This window comes from Falco cherrug, chromosome 4, assembly GCF_023634085.1.
Source record: "Falco cherrug isolate bFalChe1 chromosome 4, bFalChe1.pri, whole genome shotgun sequence".
Classification (NCBI taxonomy): domain Eukaryota; kingdom Metazoa; phylum Chordata; class Aves; order Falconiformes; family Falconidae; genus Falco; species Falco cherrug.
Window position 1 is genome coordinate 66,441,203 of NC_073700.1, and position 21,150 is coordinate 66,462,352.

General features: G+C 43.2%; 1 protein-coding gene across 2 annotated transcripts in view; it reads left to right on the top strand.

The window, feature by feature from the left end:
- Positions 1 to 8,639: 8,639 nt before the first annotated feature.
- ITGB1 (integrin subunit beta 1) overlaps positions 8,640 to 21,150 on the top strand; it is a 45,216-nt gene continuing 32,705 nt past the window's right edge. The window contains exon 1 of one of the 2 annotated variants that reach the window (XM_055707717.1): positions 8,640 to 8,865. In XM_055707717.1, the coding sequence (XP_055563692.1) occupies positions 8,857 to 8,865 (9 nt within the window). In that variant the 5' untranslated portion in view covers positions 8,640 to 8,856. Of the gene's footprint in view, positions 8,866 to 17,550; positions 17,570 to 21,150 lie in introns of those variants that run through there. The other variant, XM_055707718.1, reaches the window with a different exon arrangement.

Consider the following 21,150-nt stretch of genomic DNA (forward strand, 5'->3'; position numbering starts at 1 on the left):
ATGTGGATTTATCAGTGCTGTGTCATTTGGTTTTACTCCAACAACTGAATCAGAGCAAAGGACAAACCTTCTGTTGCAGGTAAAGTGACACAAGCAAGTCTGGACCTTTTCCCACAGGTGAATCAAGTTCCTGTTTGCACTTGGAAGTCAAGGCTGCTCCTAAGACTATGACTGAAATTAAAATATCCAGATAACAAGAACAACAACCTTCATTTTCACTTCAGTCCTGTCTTCTCCCAACAAAAATTAAAAAAGCGGGCACACAAATAATACACCACTTGCATTCACTTTAGCTCCACTAAAAAGGACAAGGTGTAATAGACTAGTTACAGAAACACCCAAGGGCTGCCTGGTATAAAATTAAAGTCACTTGAGAGTCTTAAACATTTTGTATAAATAACCTGTGCTGCTGCTATCCAGAATCAGCTGAGCTGTAGGCATCATCTACCCCAACCATGAGTCAGCCTGAGTCAGTTCAGTGTACTTTTACGGTGCTGTCACAGTCAGAAAATACAACTCTCAGCACCATGAAAGAAGTCTCTGAAATATGGAAGAAGTATTTGGTGGGAAGGCATTCTCTACTATAAGCTAGCAATGAAATTAGTGGAATAAATAAAATGCCAGCATACTTAACATTTTTGTCTCTTTATTTTTAGTCCAAACGGGACTGAAGTCAAGGCATAAAATGAAGGTCAAATCATGTGCTCTTAAGGTCAAACAATTTTAAACTCTTTGTGAACTGTTCCTTCTGCACAGCAATTCTCTGACTGTGCAAAGAAGACTACGGCAATATGGATTCAGTAAACAAGGAATGCTTCCAGCTGTTTGTGTCCCTCCCGCTCCCAGTATGTATAATATCTTGGCTGGTAGAAGTTATATTTGTGTTTAAACATTATAAGACTGACTTATATTAAAGGAATGTTCCTGATCAATCATTCGTTCTGAATAGCCAGTGACTAAGTGGAAATGCTTCACAGAAAGCACTGCCGAGTAAGAACTGAGTAAGAAGTTTATAAACCTTCAGGACGTGGCCAACAGTCTGTAATCTACTGAGTAGACAGCACACAACCTCCTGTAAGCGCTTACGCTGGGCACGCACACACACTTCTTCCAGTACTCAGAAGAGTCCCAGTATTTGTAGTTATGGAATAAAAGGTAGGGAGGGCTCGTTGCACTTAATATTGCCAATGAAAAGTTAGCTGCCAAGTACAAACTGATTATTACAGTCAATGGAGAGAGATATGAGACTCTTCAGGCATTTATCTTCAGGCAGCATGAATCACTCTGTCCACTGACTGATATCAGCCCAGAAACTAATTAGCTGCCTCTGGCTGAGATAGATCCCACGAAAGTTTGGTGCTGTCCGCTCATAGGATGGATCATCAGCTGATGTTCTTTGTCAAACTGTCAATAGCTGTGGGTCCAGTGGAGCTGTGGAAACCAGCAGAGGCAAAGATCTGCTCCTAGGTCTTTGCCAAGTTTACAATCCAGTGGCCTGAGTACAACAGATCTGCTCTTGGAGACTCTTTGGAAAATAGTTTTATAGTGCACAAATAAATATTTATACCAGTAAAACATTTCTCCTTTGATATTTGACAAATAGTAAAAGAAAGTGATTGAATTTAAAATAAAGTGTTAATCTTCCATGATGTTTTCGTAAAGAAAAGCTTAAAAGGAGGGGGTTTTAGGGAACAAGATTTTTCTGTGATAAAGGTACTAGCCAAGCAAAGACAATTAAGATTCACATTTACTAGTTGGAAGACAGTTTAATTTTAGCTAAATCTCAGCTACACAGAAAGGCAATGCCAGATATTCAAGTATGTGGTTACAGAAAATACCACAGATGCTGAGTAAGCTGCGAAGCAGAAGGCTGAAAGCCAAATGTCTTTCCACCACCTGAGCAATGGGACATCCAGCACAGCCTACATGTGTATTACACTCATTGTAACTTCAAAATATTTTTTAACATGAACTAGACTGAAAAACTCACCTCCTTGCGATGTTCCACCTTGTTCTTTTTGAGCTTTTCTAAAAATTCCTTGTCAATCTTTCTACTATGTATTAGTTCAACAACATCATTTTTGCTCCTTGCTGGTTTCTTGCACCAAGAATGGAACTTCGTAACAGTTACAATGTCAGCTGTGGCTAGAATATCCTACTGCTGAGGTTACTAGCAAACTGCAACACTTTTTACTGTAGTTTCACATCTAGGATTTAATTAATGATGTATTTCGTTTAAGAGCCTGTACCTGCAGACTGGGATACTGAATTCTTCTCTTGTTGAGTCCTGCAAGTTATACAGTTTACTGTTGCAAAATACTGCAAGTGCTGGCAGAGTCATAACGAAGGGCAGAAAAGCCGGGTGAATAGCACAACAGAAAGTTGGAATTGCTTTGTATTAACCTCTGCTTACATGACAAGGTAGTGGGATAAATCAACACTTAAGCAAAACTGCTATTAACATTCAGATGTAACCTCTTCAGAATAAGAAAAGTTATGATGCTTTTGCTAGAAAGAAGACAATATATGGGTATCATTGAGCAACTGAGAGATTTTGGCTGTAAATTACAGGCAACTTCATCCAAACATCATCATTGCCACAGCGTTTTAGATATGACTAGGAAATAAAAAAAATGAGTCAGTGAGACAATGTTAAGAACCATGATCATGAGAGTAAGTCCAGGTATGTAGGAATGGGCAGGATACACTGGAGGTTTCAGAACTATCTCAGTATAGGACTCCCTTCTAATTGACAGAAATAGTATTATAAAAACATTGTTCTGCCGTTTTTGCCATTTATTTTCTATCGGAACAGCCAACCACCTTATACAATAGTGATTCTATTTGCCCAAATCTCCTTTCCCAGATGAATCATTTCCTTCAGACTCTGTCCTGTTTCTTGCCTTCTAGTCTTGGCCAAGATATGGTGGTTTCCACATAGCTCTTCTTTCCCCTATACACCAATGAACATAAAATCTGTCCTTACTCCTGTTCTCACGACACAGACTCTTACTGCTAGTCGGTTGTTCCCCTCTCCTACTTTTTCTGGAGCAGATGATATTAAAATCCTCCTCTCTCACTCCTATCCCTCCTCTCCCCTAGAGAAGTCTAAATTTCAGTAATTTCATACAGTAATAACGACTGTATTGAGCTTAAAATGTTGCAGCATGTCCCTCACAGTAAAACGGGGGCAGAAGAGTTCTGCAAAGGAAAGCTCTCACAACCCGCCTTGCACACTTCTTTGGTGGCAGTGGAATTCATTTTTCCCCCAAATGAGCATGAGCTTCTTGTCTAAGCAGTGGGAATCCCCTGAGAAGGAGGGAATGGAATATGTAAGCACGTGATCTCAGAGCCTCACAGAATCAAAGCAGCACATGGTAAGAACTAACTAACTGCTGAATCTCAGAAAGTTATTGTACATTCAGAATTATCATCCTGTGGAGATATTTCTAATGCTCCATAGGCATCTTTTCTTGGGTAATTAAACAGTAAAATATCTTCAAGCCTGAAGTTTTTTAATCACGTTCTCTAGAAAACATGCTTTAGTTCAAGCAACGTAAGGAGCTGGTGTAGGAGTTCTCCGCCCTATGTTATCGTGATCATAAGGGTTTCCTGTGAACATAAATCTCAAAGACTTTATTCTCCTCACTTAACTCCTGCTCACTTCCTTACTAGGGAACACAGGAGGAACCTGTGCTTCATGCCTAAGGATGAAAAAGGATTCCTGCCTCGCCTACTGAGAGTCAAAATATCTTACAGAATTTCTGCATAAAACAAACAGTCTTAACAGTGACATAGGAGTCCCACGAAACAGTTGTGAAAGAAACACATGACAAAGAAGGAATGTGTATGCTAATGGCAGCAGGGTAAACATGGAACTATAACAGCAACAGTTTACCTTACACAAACTATTGCACAAAAAGAGGACAGAGAAGCTTTGCAGGTGAAGTAAATGCAGAAAAAGATTCAACGGAAGACAGAAGGACCACAAGGCACAGTGCAGCTATAACAAAAGCTGCTCTTCACCCCCTTCACCCTAACAGCTTTCTCAGTGCCCCTGAATGGATGGCATGGGCCAGTCCACCCAGAAGGTCCACATCCTCTGGCTGACCTCTCCTTTCTCCTTGCCTGACAGCCTGAAAGGGACAAGTTCCTTTTTAAACGCTAGTGAGCTGAAGGAAAGGCTTGGTGGACTCTGACCTTTTTAGGCTAATGCTAGACACAGGACTGTTGACTGAACAAAGTAGTGATCTAAGCGCTGATAATAAACCAGGTGTTAAATGTCTCAGGCTGATTGCAGCTAAGTGCCTAACCTTGCTCCCATGAACAGGAGGCAAGTATAGCAGGTCATTCAATGCCTGGCAGGCGGACAATCTTGCAGAGCAAACCTTTGCCCACAGACTACAATCTATTGCCATATTCTGGCTGGACGTATCTGTGACTCACTCCAGTCCTTGTGTGGGGCAGGAGAACCTTGCTGCGATGTACATGTACCACTCCATATAATGGGCACATTGTACGTGGCTGACAAGCTGCCAGGTCTGCTCACCGCCTGCTTCCATGAGAAGTGTTCCTCACTGTTTGTGAGGAGACAAACAGAGGCTGTTATCAAAAGCAATTACCACAACGGTTTAGCACCATCACTTCCTGTGCTAAGTGACCCTATGTCCTAATAATACTTTCTGTATTAATCTTGCATCCATGTGTAACATCTGCTTCATCCTCTATGCTCAAAGGCAGAGCCCAGCAAGCTGCCAGCGAGGCCTTGGTGCCCGCTGTGCCCCTCAGCAGCTGCACAGCCACTGCTGGAGCCACACGGCGGTGGCAGCTGCTGCTCTGCTCTGGGGCCAGGCCAGGCAAACCCCGCGCTCGGGCAGCCAGTGCAGCCCAGGCGGCCGCAGGCTGCTGCAGTCCCAGGAGACCTGCCTTCTGTGTCTGGCTCCATTGCTATCCTTAGGAAAATTATTTTGGCTTTCTATTTTCTCTCCCACCTTTTATTTGTCTTTTGTATTTAGACTATGATTTTTCACCTCAGGTTTATGATTTGGTTTTCTTGGTTTAGTTTGGAAAGAAAAATCTTAGGTAGGGCAGGAGCATTTTGAAAAGGCAGGGGAAGAAAGAAGAGGGGGGGAAAGCAGTCCACTCTTAGCAACAAAGTGTGTTGGGAAATAGCAGTACAGACACATTAACACTTCCTGAGACAGAGGCGGATGAGATATCTAGTACAATATGAAGAAGTAAAGGGGAAAGATTGTGTTTGTGAGTGGTGAGATGATGAAGCTGCCCAGCAGGATGCTCTGATGGGGGGCTAATGTGCAAACCATGGCACTCCTCACTCTGGCCCCAGTATTAAGGAGAAAGTATCTCCCTTAAACCCTTTGCCAGTTTCAAGAGTGGAGTCGGAGATGGTGGGTAACAGGGTGACAGCCCCCCCGGCTGTGTGGACTTTGGTAACCAAGAGCTCAGTGGCTTGGCAGCAACACGTGGCGACTGGGAGACTGCAGCCAAAGAAACACCCTGATAACCTGGTAGGAGCTGCTGCAGCTTCTCCTGCAATCAGCTCCTGCTTCGTAGGAGGCAGTGATCTCTGAGGGACACTGATGACCGCTCACCCCTGAGGTCACCAGCCAGGCACCGGGAGGGACCGCAGCACAGTTGCCTTCTGCAGGGATGCTCACCCCCAGCCCTCGAGCTGCAGCTGAACACCCCTGACTTACAAAGCTGGCCTCTTGACACATGCAATACCGGACACACCAAAACCTGGTTTGGGATTCCTGGGTGTTTCTGTAAAAGTTGTAATAAAAACTGTATCTGCAAGGCAAGCTGTAGCTGCAGATTGATTCCTCCACAACACAACCGGGTCGTGCTGCTAATTATATATTTATATTATATATATAAAATGACTCACTGACAATGAGCCAAAGATTCTCAGACTGTGACCTACACACCACTGGTGTTCCACCAACCAATTCTCTTTGATACCTGGCCCCTCTTTTGCCAATGGCTTATAAAAGATAGCTAGAGAGAATGAAAACACAATCTCAAGGGGCTTTTAAAGCAAAACTCTGGTAGGTATAAAAGATAATGTCATGTAATGAAATCAGCTGTACCTACTAAGTAATTTGCCAAATATACTGTAAACACTTTTAAAGCAATAACTGAAATACTAAATATTTATGTTTCTGATGACTTGTGTTAAATTTTTCAATAATACAATACACAAATAATCATAAAACAAAGTATTTTACTATTTCTGCTAATATCTGCAGGCATCACTTAGCCAGCTGCCCTGTGATGGTATATTCTACAGCACAGAAACTTATTTCTTACATTGTTCACAGAAAATGAGCATATGTTACATATAAAACAAAAGACATCACTACCAAATGACAGTCTGTATTGTCTTCTAAATATAACCGAAGTATTACATACACATAAAAAATCAGGAAAAATGTGATCATTTAATGTAATTAGGTCAATTAAATACAATTAAGTTAAACTAACTGAAGTATTATAATTTGATATTTTCCAGTTCCTATATGGGCTTGACACATGCAAGTACTTGGAGAAGACAGAGTTGAGAACTTATATCCAAATCCTATAACAAAGACCACAATCTCTCAAAATCACAGGGGAAAAAAAAAAAAAAAAGCAATACAAAACACAAAAGCAAATCCAGCAGTATCAAGCCGCAGTATCAAGCCACACTCCTGCCTCCAGTGTCACACTTTCTCACCTATTTTCTGTAAGATGCAAGAATGTGGACTCCCAGAAATGGTACTCGAACTCAGTGACCCACATGCTTCATAGCTGCCCGCTCAAGCCATGAAAGTCTTTTCTTTAGCCCTTCCATACAAAATGTTCACTCACTCTCCCAGATGTCATGCATACTGCAATATGGAGATGCTACATTAAATATTTTTACATCATCTGCAATTGTGTCTGCTGGCTCAGACACCTCTAGCACTTTTTGCTGACATCTTTAGTACTTCAGAAGTGTTGGAAAATAACAAATGGCATTCATACACATCTGTGTTCTCCAAAGGAGTCCAGAAAGCAGCCAAATAATTCCGAGATTTTTTTTTCAGCCATTTGGGAGACTTTTTTCCTGCCAATTTCCTATCACAAGGCACAGCCAGCAACTGGCAACTTGACACACAGATGTCTGAGCTGAGCATTGGGTAGTACTCCTCATAGCCCCAGCAGTCTGAGGCACATTTTTGCCACCACTTGTTTGCAGTACACCATAACGGATTTCTGCTCACTGTTTGCATATTCTGGCAAAACGTGCTTTTTTTCCCCAGCAATAAGGAAGCAGAGAAGAACACCTTGGCTAAAAGTAATTTTTCTCCCCCAGTACTTCGATTTCTTACATTTTTGGCAGATCACTATCCCTCCAGCATTTGTTTTTATTTTGCATGGCATACATTTCCACAGTTTTAAAACTCTGGGGTTATGGCAGCTTCCTTCCCTGTTCCTGGCAGTATTAGTATTCTATATTAATCTACCTGTTGAAACACATGGTCTCTGGCTTCCTTACCTCTAATCATCAAAGTTATTTCTCTTCCACTTCATTTCCCCAGTGCTTGCTTCTGATGAAGCTGCTTGGAGCAGCCGTCTATCATTTCCATCTTATTTTCTAACACCACTAGAAGTTTTACAGTTGAGAGTTGTACCAGAATTAAAAGCTTCTGCTAAGGCAGCTCTGTTAATAAACTAGATCCCAAACAACCACACTGCCCAAATGGAGCACAGGGCTGAATCACAGCCTGTGCGCCAGGAAGGCAGAAACGTTGTTGATTTTTCATTTTAAAGCGCAGCTAGAAACAAAGCAGGGGAAAAGCGATAAAACTTATTATCAGTTTGCAGCTTAATCGTACCAGAATGAGAACTGACAGCGGCGGCAGTGGTCACGCAGAACGGCACAGCTTCTACGGCTGTGAGCCCGTAGCTTGCATTTCCATCACTTCTTACCTCCAAAACAGTGTCCAATGCCACATTTTATGTGGTTTTGTTTCAGTTGGGTTTTTTTTTAACAATAGGTCGTCCAAAAACCTACTCTTAGAAGCCCTGAAAAACGCTAAGGGCCGTCGCCGAAGAGCAGCAGGCTCTTGCCAAGGGACTTAAGGAGTTCCACTTTCTAGCTCGGCCGGTGTCAGCGCCGTGCCAAGCTCGTCCATCACTGACCGGCTTCCACCGCTTTTGGACACCGTTGCCACCGGGAGGGCCGGGCGGCCCACCGCCCCCCAGCCGCCCCGCTGCCCCCACGCAGCGCAGGGGCCGGGCACGGCGCAGCCCCGGCAGGAAGCGCCGGGGACGAGCAGCCTGTCGGGCAGCGCCGAGGGCGGCGCGGGCAGCCCGGTCCCCGCTGCCCGAACCGCGGGCGCGCCGGGGGCTGCGGAGCGGGGTCAGGCAGCCGGGGCGCCAACGAAACCCACCAAATAAGGCGCTGGCAGCCGCCACGCAGGGGGTGCAGGACAGGCAGGGGACGAGCCCCGCCTCAGGCATGGAGAGCCGTGCCCTCCCCGCCGGTCCCGCCGCGCCGGAGAGCGCCTCCCCCGCCCGGGCTTGACGGCAGCGGGGAGGAATGTGTTTCCGGGGCGGGGAAAGCGCGGCCAAGCGCGGACCTTCCCCTCCCCTCCCCCTCCCCTCCCCCGCCGCACCGGGCTCCCCTCAGCAGCTCGGAGGCGAGGCGGCGGGCAGCCGGACGGGGAGCGAGCAGCGAGGCCGGCCGTCCCGTCCCGCCGCGCCCAGCCCAGCCCAGCCCGCGCCCAGGACGCCGGGGCACAGGGGGAGCCTCAGTCAGTCAGGCGGGCCGGAGCGCGCCCCCTGCCAGGAGCCAGGCGCGCCGCGGCCATGGCCGAGGTAGCGGGCGGACGGGGCGGGGGTGGGAGCCGGCCGGGAGCGGGCTGAGCGGTGCCCGCCCGGCCCGGGGCGCGTCGTCTCGGGCGCGCCCGCCGGTATCCGGGCGGGCTCCGGCGGCCGGTGCGGGGCAGAGGGCGCCGAGCGCGGCTTCCCGCCGCCCGCCCGCAAGGGGAACCGCCGGCAGCACCCGCCAGCCACCGCCGCCCCGGGGCGCGGGTCCCTCCGCGCCCGTCACGGGGGGAGGGGGGGTGCCTCGCCTCCCCGTGCCCGCCCCGGGGCGGTGTGCGCGTCCCGGGCCGGCGCTGCGGGCTGGAAGGTGTCGGGCCCAGCCTGCGGCTTCCCGTGGCGGCGGGACGGCGGCCTGGGGCCTCCCGTCCCCGCGGGGGCCGGCCGGGCCTTTGTCCGCCCGCGGCCGGGCCGCCCCGACCCTGCCCTCGCAACCAGGGTGGGAGCCCGTACCGCTGCCCAGCTCGGAGCCGCCCGCGGCCTCCCGCCCGGAGGTGCCCGGGAAGCGGCAGCACTAGACGGGGTAAAGTTTCGGGCGGCTTCCCGGGGAGTGCGTGAGAGGGCGGGCGGTCCCCCTCAGCGCCCGGGCCGGCGTCGGGGCCGGGGCCTCGGGGCAGGCTTGTCCTCCGCGGGGGCGGGCGCGGGGAGGGGAGAGTTACCGGGGTGAAACGCTGCGGAGCGAGGCGGTGTAGGACCGTGAGTATCCAGTCTTTCGACCCGCACATCTCTGCGAAAAGTAACCATTAAGAGCGGGATGTGTGCACTGTTTGAATGACCGTAGTGCCGCGTTCTGACTGCTCGATGCATTCGTATTTGTGCCTCTGAGCCGTTATAACTTGTTATAAGCTTGTGTCGGGGTGCAAGCAGGAATGTGAGGCCTCTGTATGCAATCTGTTTTCACGTGGATATTTTTGAAATAACTTACAGCAGTGGGAGCACAGTGTTTTGTCTCCTGTTACTAACTTCCTATACCGATGGTTGGAAGGAAACATGAAGTGGTAGGAAATTTTCTGACTCACTGTTTAGCCCATGTCAAATGTCTTTATCTTATGGAATAAGTGTCTGCCTGCCTGTTAGACTCATCAGGTAGCCTTTGTGACTATTTTTTTCTTCAAGAAAAGAAAGGTGAACAGTGTTCTTGGTTCCTTCTGCATTTGTCCTTGGTATAATACAACAGTCCATTCATGCCAACACATGTGCACATACCTGTTAGGTGAAAATGTTGATTTTTCTGGTAGGTTTGCCATAGGTGCTACAGTCCGGTTCATGCCAAGACACACAAACCTTAGAAATAAGGCTTGTCTCCATTCAGATTAGTGGAACCGCTTGTGACTAATGCTGCATGTGCGCTTAGCTGTTGAAATGGAGCAGGGCTTTATGTATGTGAAAACAGATTTAGATAATCCATACTCCTGGCACATTAATCATTTGGTAAGTGATGGTAGGGTGAGAAAAATCTGTTTTCTATTATGAAATGACTTGGTAGAAGCTTTCTTTTTTTTTAAGAAATAATTTACTACTAGAAAGATGTAAATTGGACTATATTAAACAAGACTTTAAAAGCAGTGAAGACATTCATTGTCCACATCCATCCCAGTGATGAAACTGATGATTCATTCTCTGTCACAAAATATCACTTGCCTCTGGCAAATGGTTAAGTAGCATTTTGCAAGCCTGCCTAAGGCTATATTTGTAAGGGCTGCAGAAACAGTGCGCCATTGGCAATGGGTAGGCAAGACAAGACAAGTTTTGGATGTTAACACCTTCAACTTTAGTCCTTTTCAAAGATGTTTCAGCTGAAAGGTACAAACCTGACAGGCATGCAGAATGAAATCTTAACAGCACTTATGAGCTCCAACTTTGATTAAGGTATCTGTTTGCCAGCCATGTTGATGAATGAACCAGACTTACTTCAAAATGAAGTGTCAGCACTTAAAAATCTGGTGTTCTTTTTGTGTGCGGCCAGGGAGCTCATTCTGCTCTGTACATTCAGTCATCCAGTCTGCATCATGTTCCTAGTTATGCCCACCCTTGTGAAGGACTGATTTGGAGGGATGCGAGTTTCTGATGTGAGTGCAGAATTTTAGTGTTATGTCTTAAGTGACTCAAGTGGTTAATCTTCTACCACTTCCTTTGGGATGTGATTCCCACAGCTGAAAACAAACTGTCCGGAAACTTTTCCTGCTGTTCTCTCTTCCTGATTCATGATTTCATTCCTCTGCTCTTAACCATCCTCCCTATACCTCTCAGGGTAGCTCCACTATGATGCAGTTTTGAAAAGAGCTCATATGATATAGCAAGCAGCTTGGGAGGTAGATCACTTGGGTAGCAGAAAGGCTAGCTCAGGAAGAGTGATGCAAACATGGGGTGGGCATGTGCTGTGTTCTCTGTTACCCTGAATATAATTCCCTTGCTGCCACTGGTATGAATGCTCTTCAGTTGTTTGCAAATAGTTGTCATGCCTACCTTTCCACCCAGTCTTGATTTAGCCAAGTGATGTGATGCATACTTAGCTTGTGGTTCTTCCAGCCCTCTGATCAGCCTACTGCAGGCTTCCCGGCTGTCCGTGGCTCTTGGTTACTGGCCTTCAGAAATGGTTCTGATTGTGGCAAGACTGTTGTTAAACAGGCTGTTGAAGTATCTCCTCTTGATGGGACTGTCTTGTAAGCTGTCGTCAGAAGGTGTAGTTCTGAAACAGGCTCCATCCCCACTCCCTTTCCTTCTAGTGGACAGACATGCAGAGTTCCTGCTGTTCCTCTCCTGCCTGGGGGCCAGGGGACCTGGGCTGCTTCAGTGCAGACCTGCTTGTGATGCCTGCTGTGGCCTTTGCTCATGTCACTGTTGCACGTAGGGAGGTGGATGCGTGAGCTGCACTACCTTCTGTTCTCTGTTAGTTGGACCCACCACATGGCATGGGGAGTGGGTTTTTTGGGGGGAAGAGTAGAGTCTGGATGGAGCATTGCTGGTAACTGGTGTACTCAACCTCCTCTTCCTCCCCATTCCTTTCCAAATACATTTTGTACCCATTTCATGTGAGAGAGACTATTATAATCAGTGAGACATTGCAAAACTGAAGTTAAAGCAGTCAGGGATTTTCCTAATCAGAATTAACAGTGACAAACTAGCTAGCTTTAAGATTGCTCATGCCTCCTTGCATGGCACTTGGAAGAGACATTAGACAGATCCAGAAAAGAGGGAATCCAGGCTTGGCAGCAGTGGAGCCTATTCTGCCCTCAATTGCTTTTCTGGAACTTCAAGTGATTTATTTATTCCAAGTTTTTTTTTGGGGGGTGACCAATCCCCTTGGCAGCTTTTTGATTCTTAGGAGCTGCAGTTAGCCCCTCTGAAAGGGAATCCTTGTTGGAAGTACCTTTTTTTTTTTCTTTCTTTTTTAAGCTTCTGGGGATCTATTGGTAGAGTTCATAAAGCAATTACATAAATTAAATAATCCTTAAAAATGTAATTAAGGCAATATGTAGTTACATTTATTTTGGAAGTGTCATTAAAAAGTACTTGCCAGTATTTGTACTATTCCCCTATGACTAGATTTTTAAGTCATCTGCTGCGTTCTGTGCCCTGTAGAAAATTTCCCATCTCCCAGCAGTAGCAAACTCTGAGTTAAGCCTATGTTTTCCTACCTCTCATGCCCCATCTCTCTTTATATTGCTGATTCTACAGATTGTTTCCACTTGCTCTGCTTGCTTTGCTTTGAAGGTACTTAACTAGTGTTAGCGTTCCCATCAGCAGTTTTGACATTGCTGGTTAGATGACTTGAGATTTTTTAGGTTTCTGCTTTTGTGTGTGCGTGCATGGGTTGTTGGTTTTTTTTATACAAACAGGTGCATCTCTGAGCCTTACAGAAAAATGAGTTTTTGGTGTAGGGGGGGTTAGCTGTTGTTTCTGAAGAGGATGTTTTTTTGTTTTTCAAGAGTGTCACAGAATTGTGAACAGATGAACAAATTCTGTGGCTCTGTCTCCTGGACACACTGGCAATATCTTGGTCTGATTTAAGGCTCCTTTTGTGTCAAAAAATCAGAATCTGTTGGTTAGTTCAAATGCTGAATAATGTTGTCATCTATGGTGGCCAATACCATCTCCTTTTTTCGTGTGTAGTTCCTCCTTGTTCTGTGTTGCTCTGTTCTGTTGTGTATTCTGTTGCCAACTTTCTGAAAAGGATGATGTTACTTGCCTTGCAGTAACCACAGTGGACCACAATATTGACCGGTATCTGTCAGTTGTCGTGGTTATGGAGTTTCTTGGGTAGCTGAGTACATAATTTTGGTGTTAACCCACAAATGGGAAGACAAATTCTACGTGGTTTTTTTTTTTTTTCTTTTCTTTTAATTTGTCCTGCATAGGTGTGGCCCAGTAACCTAAACTGTTAAAACTGTAAGTCAGGATAAATTTATGATGACACCTTTCTCTAAACTTTCTTCTCTCCCACCATGTGGATTAGTAGTGTAAGTACCAGTAAAAAAGTGCGTAGTTTCATTGTAAGAAATTGTCATGTGCTTTAGCTGTGTTCATAACAGACTGTATGAGTTTCTAGCCCAGCTTAAGGCATGTGTAGGCTTGCCAAATAGCTTCTATTGGGAATGTCATCCAGAGACAATGAAAATTCTGATTCCTGTGAATGGAAAATGAGACACTGGGCACCTCATATGCATCACTAAATAGTACAGTTGTCGTTTTCAGTACTAAGGGTGCTCTTCTTAGCAGAATGTTGTTATTAAGCATCCTGTACTTTTGTAATAAGCTCGTTCTTTTACTTTTGTATTCTTAGACTATTCAGAGTGGTTAGTAGACTGCCTAGGCTATTGTATTCTCCCATTAATAGATTGAAGATGCTCACATAGATGGTAAAGTCACTAATTAAGTATAAAATCTGCATATAACCAAGCACGTGGTAGGAAAAGTAGCCTCATGAGACTATAATAAAAAATGTTTTCTTTTGGGAAAGTTAATAAAAGATTCGTACCTGACCTGTAAACCTCTTTGGAGTGTCACTAAGTAAAAGGCTCTTTAAGAGCGACATTTTTGTCTATTATCTTTCTCAATTTCTCTTTACAGTCATCTGCAAAAAGGGTTATGAAATAATGCTTTCTGTCTTAAAAGCAGTTTCATGCGCTTTCTTTCTTTTCCAACAGCAGCAGCAAAATATCATCAGTATTCTTGTGGTTTTTATTAGAGGGGGAAGCTTTGCGAGGCTGGAATTTTAACTTTGTTGTTACGGCTAGTAAGATCTAAGAAGATACTAGTGTTTTTTCACCATCCTTTTTCCTTTCTCCCACAGAAGAACGCCTTGCATACCTTTGATAAATTAATGCAGTTCTCACGTTCTGCCAACAAATCATTAGTTTTCTGTTTATAGACATCTTTACACTTCTAATTTGTAAGACCGTTTAAGTGTAGATTCTTCTTAAAATACTCATAAACTGTAACATACACAATATCTAGTGCCAGTATTTTCTCACCCCAAAAGATCAACATAATATTTACAGTTCATTTATTTTGAATTTGTGTTTTCTGCAAGATCACCTATGCTCAGTTTAGTCCTAGTTTTGACTTAGCTTTTTTTTAAGTTCTGCTCTTGGAACATTCTAGTGTATAAGCAGGAAGGAGAGCCATTGTTTATATGGATTCTTATTGTATCAAACTATAAATTTATGTGTAGTATATATGCCACATACAAGTAACTCACATGTAGTTAATTTTCTGTTATGGCTATTAACAAAATTTTAACCTTTAGAGCTGTGCAAGTGAAGGCACTTTTGATGTGGAAGGTGAACGCAAAAAGTGAAAGCTTTCTTCTTTTCTTGGGCTTTGTGGTAGAATGAAAAAGAATAATTATATATTGGGCTAAACTGAAACACTGAACTTCATGTAAAGATGACTGATTTGTGGTTATTTAAAAGACAAGAAAAATAATTGTGTTAGATTAATTTAGAAAGAGTCGGTATTTCACTTAGGAAATGGTGATGCTGTGAATCAAAGGTAGTATCTTAGATGTTAACGTGTACTTCGTCCCTGAGGTTGTGGTTTTGAAAAACAGACCTTACACTGGGATGTCTGGTTTAGCATAACCTTGAAGTAATTATTGACGTAAAGATGCAGGAGCTGTTCCCTTTTCAAAGGAAAAAGGAAGACAAGCTGTCGTTCTAAGGTTTGTTAATTTTCTTTGGTGGAATTGCAGTTTAGTGTGTCTTAACATGGTGCTAGCCTTGCACATTGGCACAGAGAGTCATGTCTGCCTCTTGTGCAGCTGGCTACGAAGCAGTTTGACCTGTCCTCATCTGTTCTGTGTCTTTGTAGGCTGGCAGGACGCACGGGGAACGATCTGTGGCCTTGCACTGCCATAAAACAGAACTCTCCCATTGAGTTGTGGGGTAACTGGAGTGTCAGGAGCGTATCGGGGACCATAGGTCATTTGAAGGACCTGGCATTCTAGTAGCTTGGCCAGCACCCTCTGCAGATTCAGTTGCTCAAGTATTAAATTGGACAACATCCAAGCTCGGCCTAGACCCTCAGCTGTCTGGTTTTCCAGATCTTAGGTAAAAAGGTTTTGTGTGAAGATGAGTACAGCTAAAAGGAAAGCCTGTTTCTGAAGTGGAGATAAATACAAAAGAATGTAACCTTCTTGATGTTAAATAAAAAACATTCTCCCCGGGATCAAAAAATTACACATTTTAGTAGTAGTTTATCATTAAATTGGGATTAAATTTTGCATTTGACCTCTCATATTATTACCTTATCTTTGATAGTGGAGTGGCTGAAGACTTTGTGCTTGTCCAGTCAGCAAGTGAAATGCTCCCCCTTCTGATAGTAAAAAGGAGAAATGAGGAAATTTTTGCTAGCATCATCCACAATATTGGCTAGAGTAAGCAAGGTTGATTATGTGCTGCTGGTGTGTTCTGGCTGTTGTTTTTTCTTATTACACTGATGTTATATTTTCTGGTGTATTAGGAAATTAGCAGGCATAGGATAAAGTCAGGAATTACCACAAAAGGAACCTCAGAGAAGGTTTTGCAAGGTATGTTAACGTGCTCGGTTTCTGGGGCTAGCTAGTTTGGCCTGATGTGGAAAGGCATACTGAAGCCCATCTGCATAAAATATAAGGCTTGATGGTTTTCAAAATGTCAGTGTGCTCGTTTTTTGTCAGAATAGGTGAAAAATCTGTGTTTCAGGTGTGTGTGAATGTAACCTACATGCGTTTCCAAAACATCTGTAAGTGTAACATTTTAGGGGATAACATTTGTTCTTTGCTTTTACTGTACAATTGAAAAATAAGGAATAACTTTTTTTGTGCTGTTTTTGTCACTTCTATGCAAATACCAGTCTGTGTGAGAAATAAGTGACCAAGAATTTCAGTGTAATTTTTCCTGGGTGTGGGCTTGTATGTAAAAAAGGAAACAGCAAATTTCCTTTTTTGGAAGAACATACTATATGTACCAGCTATAGGTTGTTTAAATAGCATCATAAAATTGATAAACAATGGTAAATATTTTTTTCTATGTATGTTATCTCCTTCTACTGCAGATGTTGTTTACATAACTTTTCAAAGGGTAGACTAAAATGCTACATAGCCATGTTGCCGATACTAGCAGTTTCAGTGAAAAATTCAATTTTAGCATTAAAGAGTAACTATAGTGTGTAAGATTGCTGCCAGCATTTTTATCACTGCTAGCTGACCAATCTGGAGAGTGTTTAGGTAGTGATAAAAAAGCTTCCAGTTACTGGTTCTTTTTGGTGTATAATTCAAAATGCACTTTCACTTTCTAAATGAATGATGCCTGTATTTAATGTGATTAACATTGGCTTGTAGCTGGAAGCAATTTTAATACTGCATCTCTGCAGAGTTGTTTTTTAAAAAAAAAAAACAACCAAAAACAACCAAACCTCACTCAGCATTAATTTAAAACTCTGTTGTAGACAATTGATTTTCAAATTAACCTGAATTTCTTACTTTGAAAATTTTCCAGTGGCCCTTGAACCATGAATTTAACTAAAAATGTGTTTTATTTACATAGGAACACGACTGCAGCAATTTATACCAACGTAGGTCTTAGCTGTCCCTCCTGCCTGTACTTGTGCAGTCTTGCCATCCTCCTTGTGTCAGCAGTGGAAGTCATGAGGCTGTACAGTAAGTCATTGAGGTAGCTGATCTGGTTGAAAAATACCTTGGCAAAAAATTAATTTTCAGCTAGATCAGCTGTTTCAACCGGGTGACCACATGTTACTAACAACATGCTTCAGATCAAGGGGAAGAAAGGAAAATGTGCAGCTCCTAGACAGATGAGTGTGGGACTGTGGTTGTCCAGAGATAAGTTGGCGTAAACTGCTGCAGAACCTCACAGCATCTGTTCATGCATGCTTCAGTGCTTTTCTGATTTGAGTAATCTTATCTTAGGTTGCTAGACCAGGTGAGAAATAACTCAGCAAGGAGTTACTGCTTCACTTGTTCTACTGTCGCGTTGAGAGATGAAAGTATTGTCTGCAGTTGGCATCAAATAGATGAAAGGTGTGCAAAGCGGGGAATTCTAGGGCCTGGAGAAGCTGAGCTGTCTCTGTTCAGTAGTGGCAAACTGGTAGATCTCCTTAGCTACTTTAAGAAACATCATATTTTTATTATCTCTTGCAGTCCTCTTAGAAGCAGCCTGTGGACTCCAGGCTTCAAATCCTCCTGTGGAAAGCAGCAAACGTACGTAGCAAAAGTAGGCAGGTTGTTCAAATAAGGACTATTTTCTCTAGATGGGTCTGTTTTTTAAAAAACAATAATAAAAAAAGACATTTTTTTAAGGTTGAAATAATTTTTTTCCTGAGGTTGGTGAGCTTTTTGTAAGTGCTGAGACTTCAGGATTACAATCTGCATCAAGTCCACTGTTTGTTTCACTGTGTGCTTATACCTAGCCAGTTATCATTGCCATTGAATTAATAATTGTACTAGTTTTATATATATCTTAAAATGCATATAATGGGCATATGTAAAATTAAATATTTATTAAATAAATCGTAGAGAGATACAGATTCTTAAGGCTGTACGTAGTTCTGTGGGATGACCAGGTTTTTATTAGCTCTGCGTGATCGTTTTCCTGACCGCTTACCCAGTGTTGAAAGTATGTTGAGGATGAGAGTTGTTTCAGTACAAGTCTCATTTTAAATTGTGTTAGAATCCTGAATCTTTTAAAAAACTTGCATTAGGTTGGTTTAGCAGTACTCAAAAGAGCCTGGTGTAATTTCGGAGGTCAGTCACTCTGACAGCCACCTGCCACTCTATAGAGGTTGTTTCTTGAGCACTCCTCTGTCCACGTGGAGCTCTGGTTCAGTTCGCTGAGGCTCAGAAAGCAGATTTCGGTGTCGAGGGGAGAGGGATGACTCAAGGTACCCCTCTGTCAGCCCAGCCAGGGAAACTGGCTCAGGATGGTGGCAGGGGAGGTCTACAAGTACGAGTGCAGGGGCAGAGGTTACTTTTTTTTTTTTTTGGGGGGGGGGGGGGGGGGGGGCAGAATATGTTGTAGCACTGCTGTTCCTTTTAGCAGCAGTTAGCTTTCATCTTGGTTTTGGTTGCTGAAACTACCCTGAGTGTTAATGATAGCTACTGGTGGGTGAACACTGCCATGTAATGACAGTTTCCGCTGAGTTTGCCCTTTGCGGTGTGCCAGCTTCTGGCTTCCTGCAGTACCTGCAGCAACAGCCAGCGAGACATTTGCAACTTTTCTCTTAAAGAAAGAGATAAGCAAGACATTGTATTAGCTGAAGTTCTCTAGCTTTTTACTAAGAATGTCTCTGTTCTGCTTTTCCTTTAAAATAAAAGCTTGGATTAACATAAATTTAGCCAGATGATGTGACAGTTGTGGATATTACTAAGGCAGTACGGCCTCAGAAGCATCAGTTACAGTCAGCTGTGTAAGAGCTATATTTATATGTTTAACTAAACTTTTCATTTCCCCCTGTGTGGATGAATGTGAGGTTTAAGTTGCACAAAATTAAATAGTCTCTTTATGTGAGTAGTAAGTAGTGCAGAGTGTGTGGGAATTTAATACTACCACAAGGAACAGACACCCATGTTTTCTACTAGAATGGCTTAAATCATTACGTGGCATTCCTAATTGTAATCTGTCTGAGATGGAAATGCTAAACTTAGCCAAAAAGTCTTGTAGACTAGCAAGACCTATGTAAACAAGTGAAATACTCAATTCACGCTCTCCACCACCAAAAAGAAGTGTCATACTTAAGCAAGAGGAGAAATTAAATTATTTTGGAAAAAATGACTGATGGATCTAAAAGCATTTGAAAAGTGATGGAACAACAGAGATTTTTTTTTCTCTGTTTTTATCACAATTGTGTAAAGAGGTGCTTGTAATAATGAAACCCCTGAAATATTTGTTGTGGAAAAATGTCTGCTGATAACAGTGAGATTGTGTACAGTGAGAATTTTTACAAATTCTTGGAGACAACGTGCTTTGAGTAAGGCTGTGATGGACTTGAACTACTGGCAACTTCTGTTTGCAAAAGTATGGAAAATGGTTTTTTTTGTCAGTGACAGTTTTAAGGGGAAAAAATTAGGGGTGTTGGTTCTTAATACTTACATGTCTTCATTATATATTTATCCTTAGAGAGGAGGCTTTCAAGTTGCACATGTATTGAAGCTGCTGTAGGTAGAGAAAATAGTTTTAACCACAGTATCGGCTGTGGGCTTGGGATGGTAGCTGTTTAGCCTTAGAGAGGTGTTGTATTTGTGGTGTGCTTTCATGCTAGCATAAGCAGCTCATGAATAGATCTCATTATTTTGTCCCTGCTTAAAATTCAAGGAGCTTCATAATGTCCTTGTAGGAATCCCAGCTTTCTGTGGGCAGGACGCACTGACACGGGATTTCTTGGTGAGAGAGGAGCACAGGTGTGTGGTGGTGAGGTATTCTGCTTTTTTTGTTCTGTTCTTTAGTAAGCACAATAGTTTGAGAGGTGTAGAGTAGCAAGAAGTAGTTACAAACTGGCTTTTGAGGAAAAGATGCAAATGTTTAGTTGAAACTAAGTATAAGCCGTAGGTAATAAACAGTAAAAGCATATTGCTGGTGTTTTAATTAGATGTAGCTGCAGGCCTCTGCAAGCTCTGCTTGAGAATATGCAGGGTTGTATTTTTCTCCTAATTTAATGTTGAACATTAAGCACAATACACCTGGTTGTTAGTTTTCCAAAATACAGTTGTCAGAGTTTACTCTATAAATTGCAGTCTGTGGATAATTGCCTGGTAAAAATATCTAAATAAACCTGTGTGGAAAAAATAATATTCTCATGAGTATTTCCAAAGTAACTCCTAAACTGTGGAATCTTAGCTTCAAATTATAATCCAACAGGTCGAGAAAACATTGTACAAAAAGTCTCTTTGTCCACATTAGGACCAAGCTAGGGACGAGGATGGTTAATACAGCAAGGTATTCTTAAATTAAAAATTACTGATGGTATGGTAGTACTAAGGAGGTCTAGTCATGAAATACAAACCTTCTGTGCATGGTGGTATGTATGTAGACTACTGGAAAAAGATCCTTCCTTCAAAACTGGTGCTGACTAACCAATGTTAGTCCTGCCTGCACCACATTGCTCTCTGAAAGACATTAGAACAAAGGGAAGAGATCAGGGTTGGGCTTGGGGTTTGCTGACTTGACAGGTGAAGGCTCTTTGTCAGTTGCAGCATCTTCTCATTGTCGCTGAGCATCTTCTCTCATTTTACTTTGTCACTATTGTCGGCATGAAATCTGGACTTGTGTGACTTCTGAAAAAGAAAGATGTTATAAAAGGACAAATTGAGTAGGCTTTAGCAGCGCTAGTGTTCTTTACAATTTACTATGCAACTTGTTTTTGCTTGTGATGGGTGTAATTTAGGTTTGCAGCCAGTTGCAGAAGTTTGTTTGTCATTAAGTGAAAATATCAATGGATTTTGCTAATGAAAAAATGTGTAGTAATACATTAAATAAAATATGGCATGTATTCTATCCTGCCTAAATAGGTTTGCTATGTTCCATAGAGGTCTAAATTCAGTAGGTCTCTCCTTGCTTTACCAGCAGCTCCCTGGCTGCCTTCAGTTGCTTGTTGGAGGATACGTATTCACTTCAACTTCTTTAAGTCTATAGAGAAGGCCATATAGTTCAGATTAGTAGGTCTGCAATTAGAGATTTCAGCTCAGTGTGTACTAGTCACAGTACTCATGCATGATACAGGAGGTTTGCAGTCGAGGCTCTCTTCTTGTCTGAGTGTGAACATACATCTGTTTCCCTTCACATTCCT